Source organism: Rhizophagus irregularis, chromosome 1 (assembly GCF_026210795.1).
Source record: "Rhizophagus irregularis chromosome 1, complete sequence".
Lineage (NCBI taxonomy): Eukaryota > Fungi > Glomeromycota > Glomeromycetes > Glomerales > Glomeraceae > Rhizophagus > Rhizophagus irregularis.
Genome location: NC_089429.1, coordinates 6,135,798 through 6,153,992, shown reverse-complemented (window position 1 = coordinate 6,153,992; position 18,195 = coordinate 6,135,798). Strand labels below are relative to the sequence as shown.

The 18,195-nt window shown below is 25.2% G+C and overlaps 4 protein-coding genes across 4 annotated transcripts; 2 read left to right on the top strand and 2 right to left on the bottom strand.

Annotated features, from left to right (window-relative positions):
• Positions 1–7,461: 7,461 nt before the first annotated feature.
• Positions 7,462–9,618, top strand: OCT59_001288 (uncharacterized protein; the record flags this gene model as incomplete). Its single annotated transcript, XM_066139452.1, has 3 exons — positions 7,462–8,930; positions 9,368–9,411; positions 9,482–9,618. The coding sequence occupies 3 exons, from the start codon at positions 7,462–7,464 to the stop codon at positions 9,616–9,618; spliced, it is 1,650 nt and encodes a 549-aa protein (XP_065988854.1).
• Positions 9,619–9,683: 65 nt separating this feature from the next.
• OCT59_001287 (uncharacterized protein) lies at positions 9,684–9,929 on the top strand (the record flags this gene model as incomplete). The annotated part of the gene is made up of 1 exon (XM_066139451.1): positions 9,684–9,929. One exon carries the CDS (start codon positions 9,684–9,686, stop codon positions 9,927–9,929), a length of 246 nt encoding a protein of 81 aa, XP_065988853.1.
• A 2,457-nt stretch (positions 9,930–12,386) lies between these two features.
• Positions 12,387–14,240, bottom strand: OCT59_001286 (uncharacterized protein; the record flags this gene model as incomplete). The annotated part of the gene is made up of 3 exons (XM_066139450.1): positions 12,387–12,430; positions 13,839–14,100; positions 14,184–14,240. The coding sequence occupies 3 exons, from the start codon at positions 14,238–14,240 to the stop codon at positions 12,387–12,389; spliced, it is 363 nt and encodes a 120-aa protein (XP_065988852.1).
• A 3,087-nt stretch (positions 14,241–17,327) lies between these two features.
• Positions 17,328–18,195, bottom strand: OCT59_001285 (uncharacterized protein; the record flags this gene model as incomplete). Its single annotated transcript, XM_066139449.1, has 5 exons — positions 17,328–17,425; positions 17,571–17,784; positions 17,846–17,923; positions 18,004–18,099; positions 18,172–18,195. 5 exons carry the CDS (start codon positions 18,193–18,195, stop codon positions 17,328–17,330), a joined length of 510 nt encoding a protein of 169 aa, XP_065988851.1.

Here is an 18,195-nt window from a genome sequence, read left to right as displayed (position 1 = left end):
AAATAATATAAATAATATCATTACTTATTGTGATCAAAAAACTATATATTTTAGATGGAAATATCATGTGACCTTACTTTATACGTGATATTACGATATTACTGCTTTTACCATGTGCTGTCCTAGTATATTTCAAAGAAACTAATCATCTTTAAATACACAATTTATACGGATTAATATGATGTCTCTGATAAATGAAAGTTTTTATTATTTCAATAACATTAGCACAGAATGTGATTTGTGGCTATGGATTTAGCTTTGATGTTATTTGTGGCAAAGTTCTGGCTTTTTTTTACATAGCCCAAACTATTATTTTGAATCTACCTAAACCTGATTTATAAGTTTTTGATTTATTTTATTTATTAAAAAAATTTTAAATATACAGTAAATAGCCAAAAATTTTACTATTATAATTAAATTAGGCCAATGACATTTATTACGTGATATTTTAAGGGTGGGAGTGTAAATATAAGATTTATATATTATGTGGAAATTATCGCTGTTTTCAAATTAGTGCGATCCATGTATGTCACTAATCTAAGGTAATTGGTATTCACAAATCGGGAAAACCTGGAATTTTCTTGGATAACTATGTAGAAAGGGTCGATTATTAGCGAATTCCAAAGGAATTCATGCAGAAATCTTAATTATTTAAGTAGTTTTCCTATGAACATGGATTAAAACTTTGTGTAATATTACCATATTTTCAAGAGAAACTACTTAAATAACTCTGGTAATCACTAATAATCGACCCTTCACAACATAGTTATTCAGGAAAATTTTGGTTTTCCAGATTTGTGAATACCGATTTTCTTAGAGGGGGTCGCACTAATTTGAAATTGCGATAATTATATAAATAATGGAGGTAAAATAATTACACAAAAAAGATAAACAAAATTAGACTTCAAAAGAGTATATCTGCTATTCATTGTTTCTTAACTTGATTATAGTGCATCGTCTCACATTATATTATTGCATATTTGTGCTATCAGGCATATTGTAATGTACAGCTGGTACAAATGAATGACGCGTATTAAAACGAAACATTTTATGAACATCAAAAATTTGATTATATATTGGACAAAAGTACTTAATATGGTGTTAATGTTGTTGTTTTATTAATTGAGACTCTTTAAAGCATTAGAAATGCTTTCAATTAGAATTTTTGGTAGGGCCAAAATATCTTGAGGAAATTGGTACACGGCTGATGAAAATAAATTAGCTAAGCATAATCAGAAGTTATATATAAAAATTTTATTCTATGAGTAGATACATTCTTTATCAGAATCATACACTATTAGTATTGTGTGATAAAAAAGTAATAAATTAATGTCAAATGGTATATTGAATAGGGAGTCTGAAATTAATTTTATATAGAAAATAATTTTATAAAGCAAAGGTTCAAAAACGTTGTAGTTGCAAGAGTATTAAAATTTCTTGAAAATCAATTTAATTTAATAGACTTTTAACATAAAGCTTCAGATTATTCAGAATTTATAGAAATTAAATATCTCGTTTGTTAATTCGTCAATACAGTATATGTAGTACGAAAGTTCTATAGGATTTTTTTTTTCTTGTTTTTTTTCGCACCTTTTCTAGTACGGTTCTATTCTGTTCTATTTATTTCGTCACCAGTCGTAAATGATCCAATTTGTGTTGAAGAACTAGAATTTTAAAATGATATCAACTTTCACATACTGATATATAAACATATTTGGATACCTTTGTTTCTTATATTTGTTCGAAAATCAACCTTAGAAAAAAAATTCTCTTAGCCATTATCGATTTTGATATACTTTTTCCGATAAATCCAAGCGCACATCAAATTTAAGATCAGACTTAACAACAATATTGGTCGAAAATACAAGCAAAATACAAGCGTACAAATAACATCAAGGTAGTAGAACAAAAGGTTGGAGAAAACCAATTTAATAACTGGGATTATTTGAAAACTATATATGTGTATTAAGTCAGAAAATATTTTATTCTAGAATTAAAAGCGTTTTCGCATTTTTTTATTGTTTTGATGTAATTCCTACAACGGTCATTATGCATATACGCTTTAAACATTTCTTTTTCGGATATCTTTACGAACACTGGCGTCATAAAATAAATGAAAATGGTTAATACCTGATCCATTATCAATAAATGCAATATTATGCAAAACTTTAATTTAATTTCAAAATTTAAAAATTTTTCAATGTATTTTTCAAATTCCGTATAATTATCCGTCGGACCACATTATGAATCTTTTAGAGCGAGAAGTGATGCATTTAGCATTTAAATATAAATAAAATATACATATATGCCATTGTTCTTTATACCCCAATTTTGTTATTCATACCCCTCATGGCCAGAATTAAGGAAAATTTGGCCAAGCGATATCACGTGTCAGTGCATAATGTTGTCCAGAGAGTGCTTTCTTGGTATATACTTTTTCACGAGTGTAAGTAAGTATGACTGATCAGCAAAATTATAGGTTAATATATACAAAAAAATTTTAGATTCTCGTGACCCGGCCGGGGTCAGTTTTTCGAAAAATAGAAATTTTTTTTTTTAGTAAAAAAATTTTATCACGTGATTTGAATTTTTGGCAAAAAATTTTACATAGTTTTTACACGAAGAATTTTTTTTTTATTTTTATTGGCTTTTTTTTATAAAACAACTTTTGTAGAGAATTTTTATTTAATATAGGCAAAGGCTTTTTTTGATAAAATTCTTTTGGAATTTTTTTTTAATAAAAAGACTTTTTTTTTGATAAAAATTTTGTTGGAGAATTTTTTTAGGGACATTTCTGAGTTTATTTTCGATGGATAATTTCGTTAAAAAATTTAGATTTCATTGGAGAATTTTTTTAATAAGATTTTTTTTTGGGCATATACCTAATTTGTTGGAACAATTTTTTTTAACAGGATTTTTTTTTTTTTGATAGAGAATTCATTGAGAATTTTTTTTTTTTTGATAGAGAATTCATTGAGAATTTTTTTTTTTTTGTAGAAAATTCTTTGGAGAATTTTTTAATAAGAAAGATTTTTTTTGATAAAAATAATTTTGTCAGAAATTTTTTTAACAAATGAGATTTTTTTTTGATAGAGAATTTCATTAAGAATTTTTTTTTAATAGGAGGGGAGTTTTACTTGATAAAGTAATAGGTGAAAGTATTATTGACGGAGAATTTTATTAGAGAATTTTTTTTTAATAGGGAGATTGTTTTTGATAGAGAATTTCATTAAAGAATTTTTCTTTAATAGGAAGATAAATAATTTCGCTGAGAATTTTTTTTTAATAGGTAAGATTTTTTTTTTGATAGATCATTTCGTTAGTAAATTTTTTTAACAGGGGATTTTTTTTTGATAGAGAATTTCGGTAAAGAATTTTTTTTTTAATAGGAGGGAAGTTTTTTTTTGGATAGAAATTTTTTGAGAATTTTTTTAATAGGTAAGAATCTTTGAATTTTTTTTTAATAGGGAAAATGTGTTTTATGATGGAAGATTTTCATTAGAAATTTTTCTTAATCGGGGATATTTAGAGAATTGTTGGTTGAAAAGTTTTTTATTTTTTTGATGGAGAATTTTGTTAGAAAATTTGTTAGAAAATTTTATTGAAAATAGTATTTTTTTAAAGAATCCTGGCTTGAAATTTTTTTCATTAGAGATCTTTTTTTTTAATAAATTTTTACTCCTCTTCATCTTCCCATCACTTCTTTTCATCTCCCATTGCTCCCATCACTCCTTTTCGTCTCCCATCACTCCTCTTCGTCTCCCATCACTTCTTTTCGTCTCCCATCACTCCTCTTCATCTTCCCATTACTTCTTTTCGTCTCCCATCACTCCTTTTCCGTCTCCCATCACTCCTCTTCATCTCCCATCTCTCCTTTACGTCTCCTATAACTCCTTTACGTCTCCCATCACTTCTTTTCATCTCCCATCATTTCTTTTCGTCTCCCATCACTTCTTTTTGTCTCCCATCACTCCTTTTCATCTCTCATCATGTCCTATTTCTCCTTTCTGTTTCCTATCACTTCTCATTACTCTTTTTTACTCCCTTTCATCTTCTATTATTTTCCATTATTCCATTGTTATTTCATTTTTTTTTATTAGCATCTTTCTCCTTGATCATTGTAATTTACTTATCTTTTTTATTTATTGTTATTGTTTCTTTTATTTGTTTTATTTGTACACTTCAATAAAAATAAATATGGTGATTTTTTTCTTTAAAATCATAAATGTGTGACTTAAATTTTAATATTTGCAAATAAAATTTCATTCAATAAGATTATTTTGAATAAATATGTTTGCAAAAAATCTTTTTAAAAATACCTTTTGCAATAATAACCGATCAAAAATTAGATACATCATATGACATATTTGAAAAAAAAAACCCAGGCAATGTTTAGCAATCCCCAATTTCTATTTATATATATTAAAAGTATAAAATAATAAAATGTTTTTATGCCAAATATTTAATATTATTAATGATAAAAAGGGAAAACACTTCAAACAAATTTCTGCTATATACTTTTTTAAAGTTAACATTATTTTAATTTATGTTATATATGAATATTATATGATTATATAATAAGAAATTTGTAAAAAAATTTTTATGAATTAAAAAATATTAAAATTAAAAAAAAAATGCTAAAATTAAAGTTAAAAATGGAATCAAAAACACCAAACTAAAGAAAATTATTAAATAAAGTAAGATAAATTTTTTAAAAAATATCATATAAATAATTTCTAGAAATCTGAAATTATTAAAATGAAACAAATAAAACAAAAAAAAAAAAAAAATACTAAAAAGAATTAATTAAATAAAAATGAAATTAAAGAAATACCAAGACTAAAAACTAATAATAAATTTAAGAAAATAATTATAAAGATAAGATCGATAAAATTAAAAAAGCATGCTAATATAGATCAAAAAGAATATTAATTATATTAATTAAACAAAGAAATACAGTACTATAAAATAAAATAAAAATTAAAAAAAAAGCTGAATCATAATATATTACTAAATTACATTAAAGATAAAATTAAAAAAAACTATGATAAATTCCTAAATAGCATAGTAAATTAAGCAAATTTTATATACTAGTAAAGCTCTGCATGAGCCGAAGCCATGCTTAAATTGGCTTGATGCTTGACAAGCTGGCTCGAAAAAGCTCAAGCTGGCTCGCCTACAAAGTAATAAAATAAAAATTAATCATATGACTTCCCGATATTGATTTACCGATCCAATCGGTTAATTGATAATCAACTTTTTGTATAAAAAATTTATTTTTTTACCGATCTTTTTTTTAATAATAATTTATTCATTATTATTATTTAAAAAGATGACGGAAATGTAAGTTAAGGGAAGCGTACTTGGTTTTTTTTAATTTTTTTTAATTTGGAAACGTTACTAATGATTCCTTTCTTTTTTTCTTTAGGGACATTATTCTAGATGTGAATTCCGTTGAAATGAAGTAAGAACAGCCTTTCCTTAGAGTTACGCGATAAGTAGTTTAATATATGGCATTACAGAATAACACCAACGCATTTTTTATTTTTTAGTTTTTTGGCCTTTCCTTGGAGTTATACGGTAAATAGTATAATGTATAAGCAGTATTGTTCTTATGGAACATTAACACTAACGCAATTTTTTTTTATTTTTTAGTTCTTCAGCCTTTCTTCGATAAGTAGTGTATGGATAGTATAATATTTGCCGTGGATCAGTTCATTGTGGACTCAGCTCTCTTAATTTTCGAGCTGAGCTTTAGCAACTACTAGCAAACCATTAATTTATTTTATAATATCCATTAAAAAAAAAAATTATTAAAATTGTAAAATTTAATAAATTTTCAATCAATTTTTTTAAAAAAAAGATCTCTAATGAAATTCTTTATTAAAAAAAAAAATTTCAAGCCAAAATTCTCGATACCCTTATTAAAAAAAACTATTTTCAATAAAATTTTCTAACAAATTTTCTAACAAAATTCTCCATCAAAAAAATAAAAAACTTTTCAACCAACAATTCTCTAATGAAATTCTCAATCAAAAAAATATCTAATGAAAATCTTCCATCAAAAAAAATTCAAAGATTCTTACCTATTAAAAAATATTCTCAAAAGAATTCTATATCAAAAAAAAAACTTTCCTCCTATTAAAGAAAAAATTCTTATCAAAATTCTCTATCAAAAAAAATCTCCCCTGTTAAAAATATTTAATAACGAAATGATCTATCAAAAAAAATTCTATGATGAAATTTCTATCAAAAAAAAATTTTCAGCGAAATTATTTATCTTCCTATTAAAGAAAAATTCTTTAATAAAATCCTCTATCAACCCTATTAAAAAAAAATTCTCTAATAAAATTCTCCGTCAAAAAATACTTTCATCTATTAAAAAAAATTCCCAAAAGAAATTCTTTATCAAGGAAAACTCCCTCCTATTAAAAAAAAAATTCTTATCGAAATTCTCTATCTATCAAAAAAAAATCTCACTTGTTAAAAAAATTTCTAACGAAATTATATATTAAAAAAAAAATCTTCTCTATTAAGAAAATTCTTCAAATAATTTTCTACAAAAAAAAAAAAATCTCAATGAATTCTGTTAAAAAAAAATTGTTCCAACAAATTAAATATCAAGCACGTGATAGATAAACATCAAGCACGGACAGATAAATATCAAGCACTAGCCCTGTTCATTTCTAGATCGGACCGGATTGATCGCAAATTTGTACCCCAAAATAATTGGTTACTGATGCGGTCAGCGGTCAGTCAAGCCGATCTACAAAAATTGGTGTTTTTCCCTGATCGATTTTATAATAAACGTAATAAACAACAACTACGTGTTTTTGCCCTATAAGCTATTATGGATATATAAACCAATCCGATCAATCAAAAATTGTGCTCAATTGTAACTATGATCTGATTGGTTATACATTTTTTCGGTCAATCCGATACGATCTAGAAATGAACAGGGCTACTGTAACAAGCATGAACAGGTAAGATTTTTTACCGCACAATGTCTGATAATTTTGTCCAACTCGGCAGTCTCGGCTTGCCATATTAATACGTTTTGAGGGAATTATTTTTGCAAATTAATAAACCCTTAAATGGTTTTTGAGCTAATTTGCCCCGAATTTTTTTTTTTCAAAGAATTATAAATTGCGTCATATATTGAAAAAATATACTTGCTATTTAAGGTTACAAATTGGTGAACAAACAACCTGGCTGAAAAATAGTGTAACCAATGGGCCAATCAGAATATTATTTTATACTCACTTTTACTTCCAATTATATGCGGATCAGCAATTAACGTCACCGAATTACTGATTGATCTCCCTACATTTATTACCATATATTGTATTTCCAATGTTTGCATTTTATTATGGTCATATGGTCATACATCGGAATTTTATATAAAACGTACTTCATTATTTATTTATTATTTTTATTTTATTTCCATTTTATTTATCGAGAATGTCCAAACTTAATAAAGATATTCTTTTCTTGATATTTGAGGAATTACAAAATAATTCAAAATTCCTCTTTTCATGCCTAATGGTTAATAGAATATGGTGTGAAACCGTTATTCCAATCTTATGGAGGAATCCTTGGTGCTATTCTATTAATTATAAAAAAATTTCTTTATACTCCATTATTACTTCTTATTTATCCGATGATATTAAAGAATTATTAACAAAGAGAAGGATTCTAATTATAGGCCAATCACTTGCATTTGATTATTTGTCTTTCTGTATGAATATCAATATAAAAGTTATAGATGATATTATTTCCATTGGATTATTATCAGAATATAATCAATTTCTTTTACAAGAGGAAATTTACAGTTTATTGGTAAAGAAATGTCCAGAAATAAAGTACTTAAATATATGTGGTACCTATGAGATAGTATATCTTCCAGAAGCAAAGGTTCGTCTTGAATCACTTTGTGAATTAACATGTGACACATTGATTGATTCTAGGTACTTTTACAGATTAGCGCATATTTGTCAACAAATACAAAGAATAATCGTTATTAATAAAAACTTAGTAAAAGTTAATCATGGAACTACTAAGTTAATCGAATTTCAAAAAAATTTAAAATATTTTAGATGGGTAGATGAATTTAAAGAATATAATTATTGGGAATTATTTGAAGATCCTTATACAGAAATTTTTAACGTATTAAAAAAACATGCAAATACTCTTAAACATTTTGATATAAGCCTTCAGTTTGATTATCCCATCAATTTTTACGATATTTACAATGATTGTAATTATACATTTCTACAATATACAATCCTAGAACTTCATAATTTAAAAATATTAGAAATTAATTCTCCTATATTTCTAAATAATGATGATTTCAATAAAAAATTGGAAATGGTGGCTTATCGTAACCTTGAGATCCTAGAAATAGATTTTATAGATATTTATCAAGTTAATTGCATGGTTAAAAATAGCTTATATCTTAGAGAATTAAGGATTAATGATTTTCACCGGAATGATGATAATTTTTATAATTACTCTCTTAATTTTATTCGTACAATTTGTGAAAATTGTCATTTAATTGAATATTTATCAATTCCTGTATTTCCATTATCGGAGAATCACTTTATTGAATTTGAAAAATTACTTAAAAAATGTCAAAATTTACGATCATTAAATTTTAAAGAAGTATATTATGAAGAAGGGAGAGAGTTAGAATTTGGAGATTACTTGTCAAATGTGTTAATTAGGGAAGCATCAACTAATCTAAGAGATATTAGAATTCCTTATGATATTAAGTTTTCTTTAAAAACTTTAGAAACATTCCTTGAAAAGTGGAAAGGACGACCTGCAGTTTCCTTATATTTTGATAACGCTTATTTTTATCGAAAAGATAATTTATATATGAAACTGTTTGATAAATATAAAATTGAAAAGGTTATTAAAGATATAAACGTGTAAATAATTCAATTATATAATGAAATGATTATATATTCATGTAATTATGAATTATAAGAATAAATCTCAGGTTCTGAATTTTTTTTTTAAACACAAATACTTCTATCTAATATGGATAATATATTTTTAATTTCTTATTTATATTATAAATTTAAATTTCTATATCTTTTAATTACTGATTAACAATTAAATTCTTTCAGAGTATGATATAAATTAATGAAATATTAAGGTCATTAAAGATACAATCGCAACCGCTGGAGTATTAATTTCTTTGAAAAATGTTTTATTGGTTCTTACTGCTCCTGCAGAATATATAATGCTATTGAGCATATAATGCAAATCTCATCAATGATAAATATTCGAAAAATCTAGTAATAAGAGAAGAACTTGAATCTCTAGTTTTAATTAATGGATGAACTAATTTTTATGTTTACAGCGGAAGCTGCAGCAGTTTATTGCGTGATTTGTTAAGCATAGGAAGTAAGGTATTATAATGAACGTTAATTAAAAGGAATTATTTTATTAATTTGATTAATTTTTAAATATTTAGCGACTTTTGTGGTTGTTGACTGTGGTGGTGGTACTTTAGATTTAACTACTCGCAAGTTAGTTGGAAATAATCAATTACAATTAAGTGAGGTTACCGAACGTAGTGGAGACTTCCTGTGGAAGTGCATTTGTAGATAAAGAATTTATCGTTTTTATATAGAATACTTGGATGTTGTCTATGGATCTATTAGTCGAAAATAATTATGATGAATTTCAATCTCTGGTTCAAATTCCGTAAAAACGTAAAAGAACCTTTCACAGGAGATAATAGAGAATTTAATTATGAACTAGATATTGGGAATATTGCTCCAAGTTTATTGCAATATGTTAGTGAATCAGGCAGAGAATGGATGGAAGAATGGGTAATTAATATTAACTATAACGGAATTATTAATTTGATACGTACACAACAAATAAATAAGAACGCTGTTGTCCAGCAATGTTTTTAGTCAGAGGTTTTAGTGAAAACAAATATTTGCAAAAAAGAATTAAATATTTTAGTCATACGAGTTATTTCCATTTCTGATCAACCCATAAGTGGAATTGCACATGAAGTTGTAATTTATGGATTATCTATGAAATCGAATTATTGTATTGTTTGTTTCTTCAAGGGTTCTTAAACATACTTATATTAAAGTATTTAAATATTTTAAACCTTATTATATATATAGTTAGTTGTCTTCAAATGGATAGAATATATAGAAAGTAAGTAACGGAAATTGGCTAAGTAAGTAACGTAAAGTCACATGATTTATTTACGTTCCTCCACTTAATATAAGGCACGTAACGTAAAGTGAAATTTTTTTTATCTTACGTTACGTATCTTATATGGTTCACGTGACAATGTAAGTGATTTTTTGTGGCACATCACGATCAGCCTATTTGTTTACATTTTTCAACAATAATTTTGCAACTCTCCCTCGTTTTTTCTTTTTCCCTTCTTTTAATTCTTTTAATGTCAAACAAAATCTTATAAAAAGATAGAAAAGTCAAGGACAATTAAGTTTGAACAATTATTTAGGTATAAAATTTGTTTATTAAACTACCTGTCATATTATTAACTAATAACTACTATATTAACTGTTTTATTTTTTGGTACAAAAAATTTAGAGCATAGTTTTGATATCTTTGTCAAAGTTAATTGTCTTTTGGAGATAAGTAAAGCTGTTTAATAGGTATGGATTACTCAAGGATCTATTTTTACTGGGTTTTGCTTTCATATTTGTGGAGTTGTAATTATTTTCATAATAATATTAGGACGTGTTACGCGTAACGCGTTTATTTACTGTATTTTAGTTTATAAATAATAAAGACATTAATTAAATTCAATAAAACTTATCTGTTATGTTTTTATTTGTTTTATTTTTATTAATAAATAATAAATAAATAATTTTGTTTTAAAATAAATAATTTTTATAATTTTAAAAGTATAAAATCAATTTTCTTTTTATATTTAAAGGCATAAGAAAATCAACTCTAATATTTTTTTTAAAATAAATTTTTTACTAAGATAAATAATATGCAAAAATTGATAATATAAATCACGTGGTGCTAGATATGGAAGGTAAAAAAATTTTATCTTACGTTCCGTGCCTTAATTAAGGGGAGTAACGTAAATTAACCTAAATTAGTAACTTTACGTTACTCACTTAGCCAATTTCCGTTACTTACTTACTACCTGCCGAAATGGATATATATGATTGATCGTACTGATACATTGACCGTCATGATTGAGTATATTAATTTATTGTAGATGTAGTATTATTTGAAACATTTTGTCTACACTAAAAGCATCGAAATTATCTTATTCACGTTTGTGAATCCAGTGCACTCTTTCAGATAACCACTTCTATGAACTGAAAACATTTACGAGAACAGGTAATCTTTTTTCTTGTTGCTATTATGATTATCCTGAAAACTTCACTTGTCTCATTTATTTAATCATTATAATATATTAGAATATATATATTAGTTAATAGAGATGATAGACAAAAATTGAAGATTTTTATGATTATATATTAGCAAAATCAAGATGTATAACAAATTTTATAACCATATATATATGTAATTGCATATTAGTATTCAAATAGTATTAGTGTAAAATATTTTTTAGTTTATGTGCTTGTAAATTTTTAGTGATAAAACTTATATGAAATATTTTTTTATTGCAAATAATAAAATAATGAAACAATAAAGTAAGTAATAGTTATTTCATGATGCAGCCGTGAAAATCATGATATTCCAGTGACTCCATGAAATAAAAAATAATTATCTCAGGCATACTCAATATTTTTACTTAAATTAAATCGTTATACTATATTATTGTCATAAAATGAAAATTCAAACAAACAGACAAAAATTTAAGAATATTCATTTACAAGTAACTGATAATAGTATAACTGTATAAGTGTATAAAAGTACTACTCCCTTTTATATCTGTGACTAAATTTCCTGTTTGTGGAAAAATCTAACGCCATTAAATGTGTATACAGCATTTCAAAGTTCCCGCAGTGGTTTATTATCGAGTTTAATTTTGGAGTTATTTTCACTTTCAACTTCTTTAGTTTTCTTTCACTCCAAGACAATTCAAGTCATCAAACTCCAGATTTTATTTTTACCTATAAATCATTTAAAATGTTTGTTAGTGATAAAACTTCGTTAGGATATACAGAATAAATTATTGCCCAGATGATATTATCTAGCAATAATTCTGTCTAATTTACACATGTTTGTTAAGCTTTCTAATTAGATTTGACTTAAAATAATATATTTAATGTCATTAATAATCATTGATTTTTATTAAATATAACCATTTAAAATTTATTTTTAACCAATATACCATACATAAAAAGATAATTTAAAAATGTTATTTAGTTAAACTAATATCTTTAATTGAAAAGAAAACTTCATTCAATATCATTTTCATCATCTTGATTCATTTCATTAAGATCTATAAAAATAAATAAATATAGATATATAAGGTATATATATATAATAAAGTATTGATAAAATAAAAACATTAAGGACTGAATATCTTACCTGATTCATCTAATGACCTTCTGAAACTATAAATCAATTAAATTAATAATATACTAACTTACTAATAATATAAATTACCAATAAATATAATTACTTACATAATGTTGATTGAATAGCACCTGTTAGAAAATATACAACAACTAGCACCATAAATACTATACTTTTTGTTAAAAAGTAATTAATTTAAATTACCTGAATTTACTGGTTCTGGAAGATTTTTGAAATTTAAAAGTCTACTAATATAGATTGCTTGTGGATGTGTTTGAATGTTATTAGATCTTTTCTCACTTGTTCGGTTTAATTTAATCTTATCATCATATTCATTTACTTGAGATTTAATATCACTATCATCTTCATTTACTTGATATTCTTGCAATTTCTTGAGTTCTTGAAACAATTCTTTAGCAGTTGGTCTATTTTCTGCTTTAGCATCCCAACATTTAGTAATCAAATCTGCATGTAATTTTGGTGTATATTTAAAAATATTTGGTCTAAGTCCTTTGCATATTTTAATAGCTAAAGCAATGATTATGAGGAATATTATTATAAGGAGTTTCTTCAGATAAATATTCATTCATAATTATTCCAAATGAATAAACATCAGATGCTTTTGTATATTGATATCCACGTAAAACTTCTGGTGCCATATAAGGTAATACTCCATAAATTCCTTCTTGTTTAACCGATTACTTTTCATTATTTGCTGGTTGGCACATTCTTAAATCACTTATATATAAACATTCATTATCATCATATAATATATTAGCTAAATAAAAATCTTTATGAACTTTTCCAGCATTGTGAATATCTAAAAGTCCACTTGCAATAAATAGAAATTCATTAATTTTTAAATAATAATATGATTCATTATTAATATAATAATTTCTCAAATTTCCTCATTTACAATATTCTAAAACCATCATATAATCTTTGGTATTTAGATCTTGAGTTATTCCATAACATTGAATAACATCAAAAGTATAAATCTGAAGATGAGATTTAATCTAATGAAAATAATGAAAAGCGAAAAATTTTTAATAAATATATAAATAATACATAAATAAAATCAAGTAAATAGATTACATTACTAATTTTAATTACCTCATTTAAGAATTCTGTACTTATACAAGAAGAATTATCCAAACTTTTTAATGCAACTTTTTTATTATCATACTTTATCCATTTTTGATTTTCAATATCCCAATAATGAATACATCCTTCAGGTCATTCAGCCGAATAAATTTTACTAAATACACCTCTGGTAATATAAGTAATATCTTTAAAATTTTCAAAAGTTATCCATTCAAGATATTTTTTACAGTGCACAGCATTAAGTTGTGATTGTTGTATAAATTCATCATTATCTTTATTTCCACTAGTCCAATTTTTAAAGTTATCCTTAAATCTTTTAGCATTACAAGGTTGACACCAATATTTTCCTGTGCCAGGTTCATTACAGTCCCCACATATTTCATATACTTGTTTTCCTTTTTTTAAGTCATTCATATAAACTACTTTTTCAGCTGCCTCTTCTATTAATTCAGTAGTTGGATCTATAGTAGAATTTGTAATGACATGATCCTTTTATAATAAATAATTAAAAAAAAAAACTATTACTATTTAAAAAATAATGTTATTAATAGTAATAATGTGAACTGTTTTACCTGATATTCATCATCGTATCTCTTCCATAAACTTTTAAGATTTTCTTTAGAATTCATTTTGAATATTTCCATACGATTTGGGTTGTATATACAGTAGGCGATCAAAAGTATACGGACACCTCTCAAATTAAAAAAATTCTCATACATTTAATATAAAATAAAACTAAAATATAAAGTAAACATATTTATTTCATCTTCATTTATTGAATTACATATAAATATAAACGCTAATAATTTAATTTATGGCAGGAATTACTTCAATTTTCCATGCATCATATTGATTAGTTTTCTTATAATATTCTTGAAGAAATATTTTTTTTTGTGCATTCTCTATTATTTTTTTTAAGTTAAAATGATAGTGAAGTATGCCAGAAAGTAGGTAAATAGTTGTTTTTATATCTGCCCAGAGATTTTCAGTAAGTTTAAAACCAGATTCCTAATCTTAATGTTTTTGATGATTTTAGTGCAAATGATTCCATGTTTGATAAAAAATTAACTAATAAAGGAAAGTCTGAAAAATTAAGTGCATTTGTTTATCATGATCCTAAATTCAAAATCATGTGTTATTCGTATCATATGACCATATGGTAATCTACATAATTTCGTAAAACAAGGTGTCCGTATACTTTTGATCGCCTACTGTATATATATAGATTGCAATCTACCTATTAAATTCAAAGATAACAAATAACGTTATTACTTTAATAAATTGAAGCGTAAAAAAAAAAAAAAGTAACGGAGTTCGGGTATATATATTCGCAAATAAACTCTTGTACAACATGTATAACATTCATTAAAAAATTTCTATAAATAGTATAGTATAAACCTGGGTTACAATTGATCGGCATAAGTGAAGTCATCATTTATGGAAAGCCGTCCTTGACAAATATGGAAAGCCGTCCTTGACAAAAGGTTGATATCCAGACATCATGTTGGATAATGTCTAGACATCATGTTTGATATATGTAGAATAATGTTTGTACATCATTCAACATGATGCTCAAGCATCAACCGACATGATGTCTTAGACATCATGTTACCAAATATAGTAAATTTTATTTTGTGTAACTCATAAATATACTATATCTGGTAATTTGATCAGCATGATGTTTAGACATCATGTTGGTTGATGTCTTTCACATCATGTTAAATAATGTACAAACATCATCCTACATATATCAAACATGATGTCTAGACATACCATCATGATGTTTAAATATTATATTTCATGATGTTTGGACATCAACCTTTTGTCAAGGACGGCTTTCCATAGACAAAAGGTTGATATCCAGACATCATGTTGGATAATGTCTAGACATCATGTTTGATATATGTAGAATAATGTTTGTACATCATTCAACATGGTGCTCAAGCATCAACCGACATGATGTCTTAGACATCATGTTACCAAATATAGTAAATTTTATTTTGTGTAACTCATAAATATACTATATTTGGTAATTTGATCAGCATGATGTCTAGACATCATGTTGGTTGATGTCTTTCACATCATGTTAAATAATGTACAAACATCATCCTACATATATCAAACATGATGTCTAGACATACCATCATGATGTCTAAACATTATATTTCATGATGTTTGGACATCAACCTTTTGTCAAGGACGGCTTTCCATAATCATTTAATCATTCTAGCAATATTATGCTTTGATAATAATAAATTATAAAATTGTTTGCTAAAATTTATATAATGATATTTTATTTCTAACTCAATTCTGTAATAAATAAACTACTTTTACTTAAATGACATCATTATATTACTTAGTAGGCATTGAAAAGAATGGGACTTTTCTTTAAATATAAAATCATAAAATTAAATTGGATGATTTAGTTATTATGTAAAAAATTGCTTTACTTAAATGAGTTATCATTATAAATTTTGTTATCATATGGCTTTTCCCCTTTGTCGTCTTGTCGATCCGTAACGGAATTGTCATGCGATACCGATGAATATGATGAATATTATTAGTAAACGAAAATTATCATAATTCTAATTTTCATAGTTACAAAATTTATGGGAACAAATAAATATTTATGAAATTTTATTAGAAATTTAATCAAATAATTCATCATCGTTATACTACAGTACTATTCGGAAAAAAATTTTTTGGATCATTAGTAGTAGTAGTTAGAATGAATATTTGTAATTAGCAGAAAATAAAAATGAAAATGTATTGAATAAATTATAATAAAAAAAAAATTCTTTGAATTTAATCAATTAAATTAAATATAATTTGATAGATAAATTAAAAATCTATTTTCACAAGTCTAAATCATCAAAACTATCATTAATCCGTTGAAGTATGTTAAATATTTTAAATTTTGTATATCATTAAATGCGATGAAACAAGCGGTATGTAATATTTATTAAAAAAGTTAAAAAAGTTGAATTTTTATTACTCAAATTTTACGGCCTTTGGTCGCAATTTTTTAACCTTAGCATTAACTAAAAAAAATTCCCAATAACAAGGACCAATAATAAGGACATATTAATAAGTATTCTCTATAAATTTATTATACATCTTTTGGTTTATATCTTTATAAAATTGATTGTTATAATACTTTTTTTTTAAAAAATAAAAAAAATTTCCTTTCCTCAGCTGTGGTAATAATTTTGATATAACAGCACATGAATTTGCGAACTCCATAGTCCATAGATTTGGTGCATATGCGACTAAGTATTTATTTATATTTTAATGAATCCTAGAAAAGAATTTCTTTGTTTATCACAATGTTTAACAAAATAATTTTTTAATGTTCGGTAACAAAAGATTTTTTGTATATATAAAATTTACTTTATCTTCGAAGTAATAAATATGAAATAAATATTATTATAATTGTAGTCGAAATGACCGCAATCTCCGATGGCGGTTTACATCCTAAGTCGTGTAATTATTTTGATAATTTGAAATTATTAATAATTATAATAATTATTAACTTTATTTAAAGTAAATAAATTTCTTTCTATAATTACTTCCTATAACTTTCAATAACCATATCAGTTGTGATAATTTCACTTGAGAAAATAATTATTTAGTTATTATTAATGAAGCTAGTAACCAAATAAAAAAATATATATATAGGCGCATTGAAAAATGCAAAAGTCATGTCATTAATTATATTAACTGGCGTATCTGCGAGTCCATTCCCGAGCAGTAGCTTCATAACGATTACGATCATTCTTATACATACTAGCAATTCCAAGCACAAGTGGATCATCTAATATTAAAATGTAAATAATTGAAATATAAAGTACAATAATCAAATAATTAATTATACCAATCTATGGAAAGCAATGAAATGATTGGTTAGAGTTATGTCACTTAATGGCAAAATCTACCAATCAACTCAATGAAATGAATACCTGGGTTTGGGTAAGTTAACAATGAACAAATTGACAAAAGTACTTGAATAATAAAAGTTTGATTAAAATTTTTATATAAAAGATTAGCAACCATTTCTGTAGCCGATTTAATACCTTTTGGAATATCACACGCAGGTGTCCATAGAAGAAAATCCAGATTTATATAGCGAAGATTGTCAATATTCGGATGGTAGATCCTTGTTATAAACCGAACCTAGTGTAGAATATGTAAGTACATAATTAAAATATGCTACAATTATATGAACAAAGTATACCTTTGGTGGTCTAAGCGGATAATCTGATGGAAAATAAATATCAAGGAAAAATATACCACCCGAGTATGGAGAGTCGGACTTAACAAAATATAATATCAAGTAGTTAGAATGAACTTGATATATAGGCGTGTTAAATTCAGCAAAAAAAAAATACCTACAGGGCCAATAATTGTAGCCTGCCAATGAAAAAGATCATCGTCAAAAGGACTGATACTACACGATGACGGCGTGCTTAGTCCTAAATATTGCAGTTCCTAATAGAGATAATTAAGTTAATAATTATTTTCTATTAAATCCGGCAGTTGAAAAATGCAACAATTATTTACCCTATTAATTCTTTTAAGTGGCAT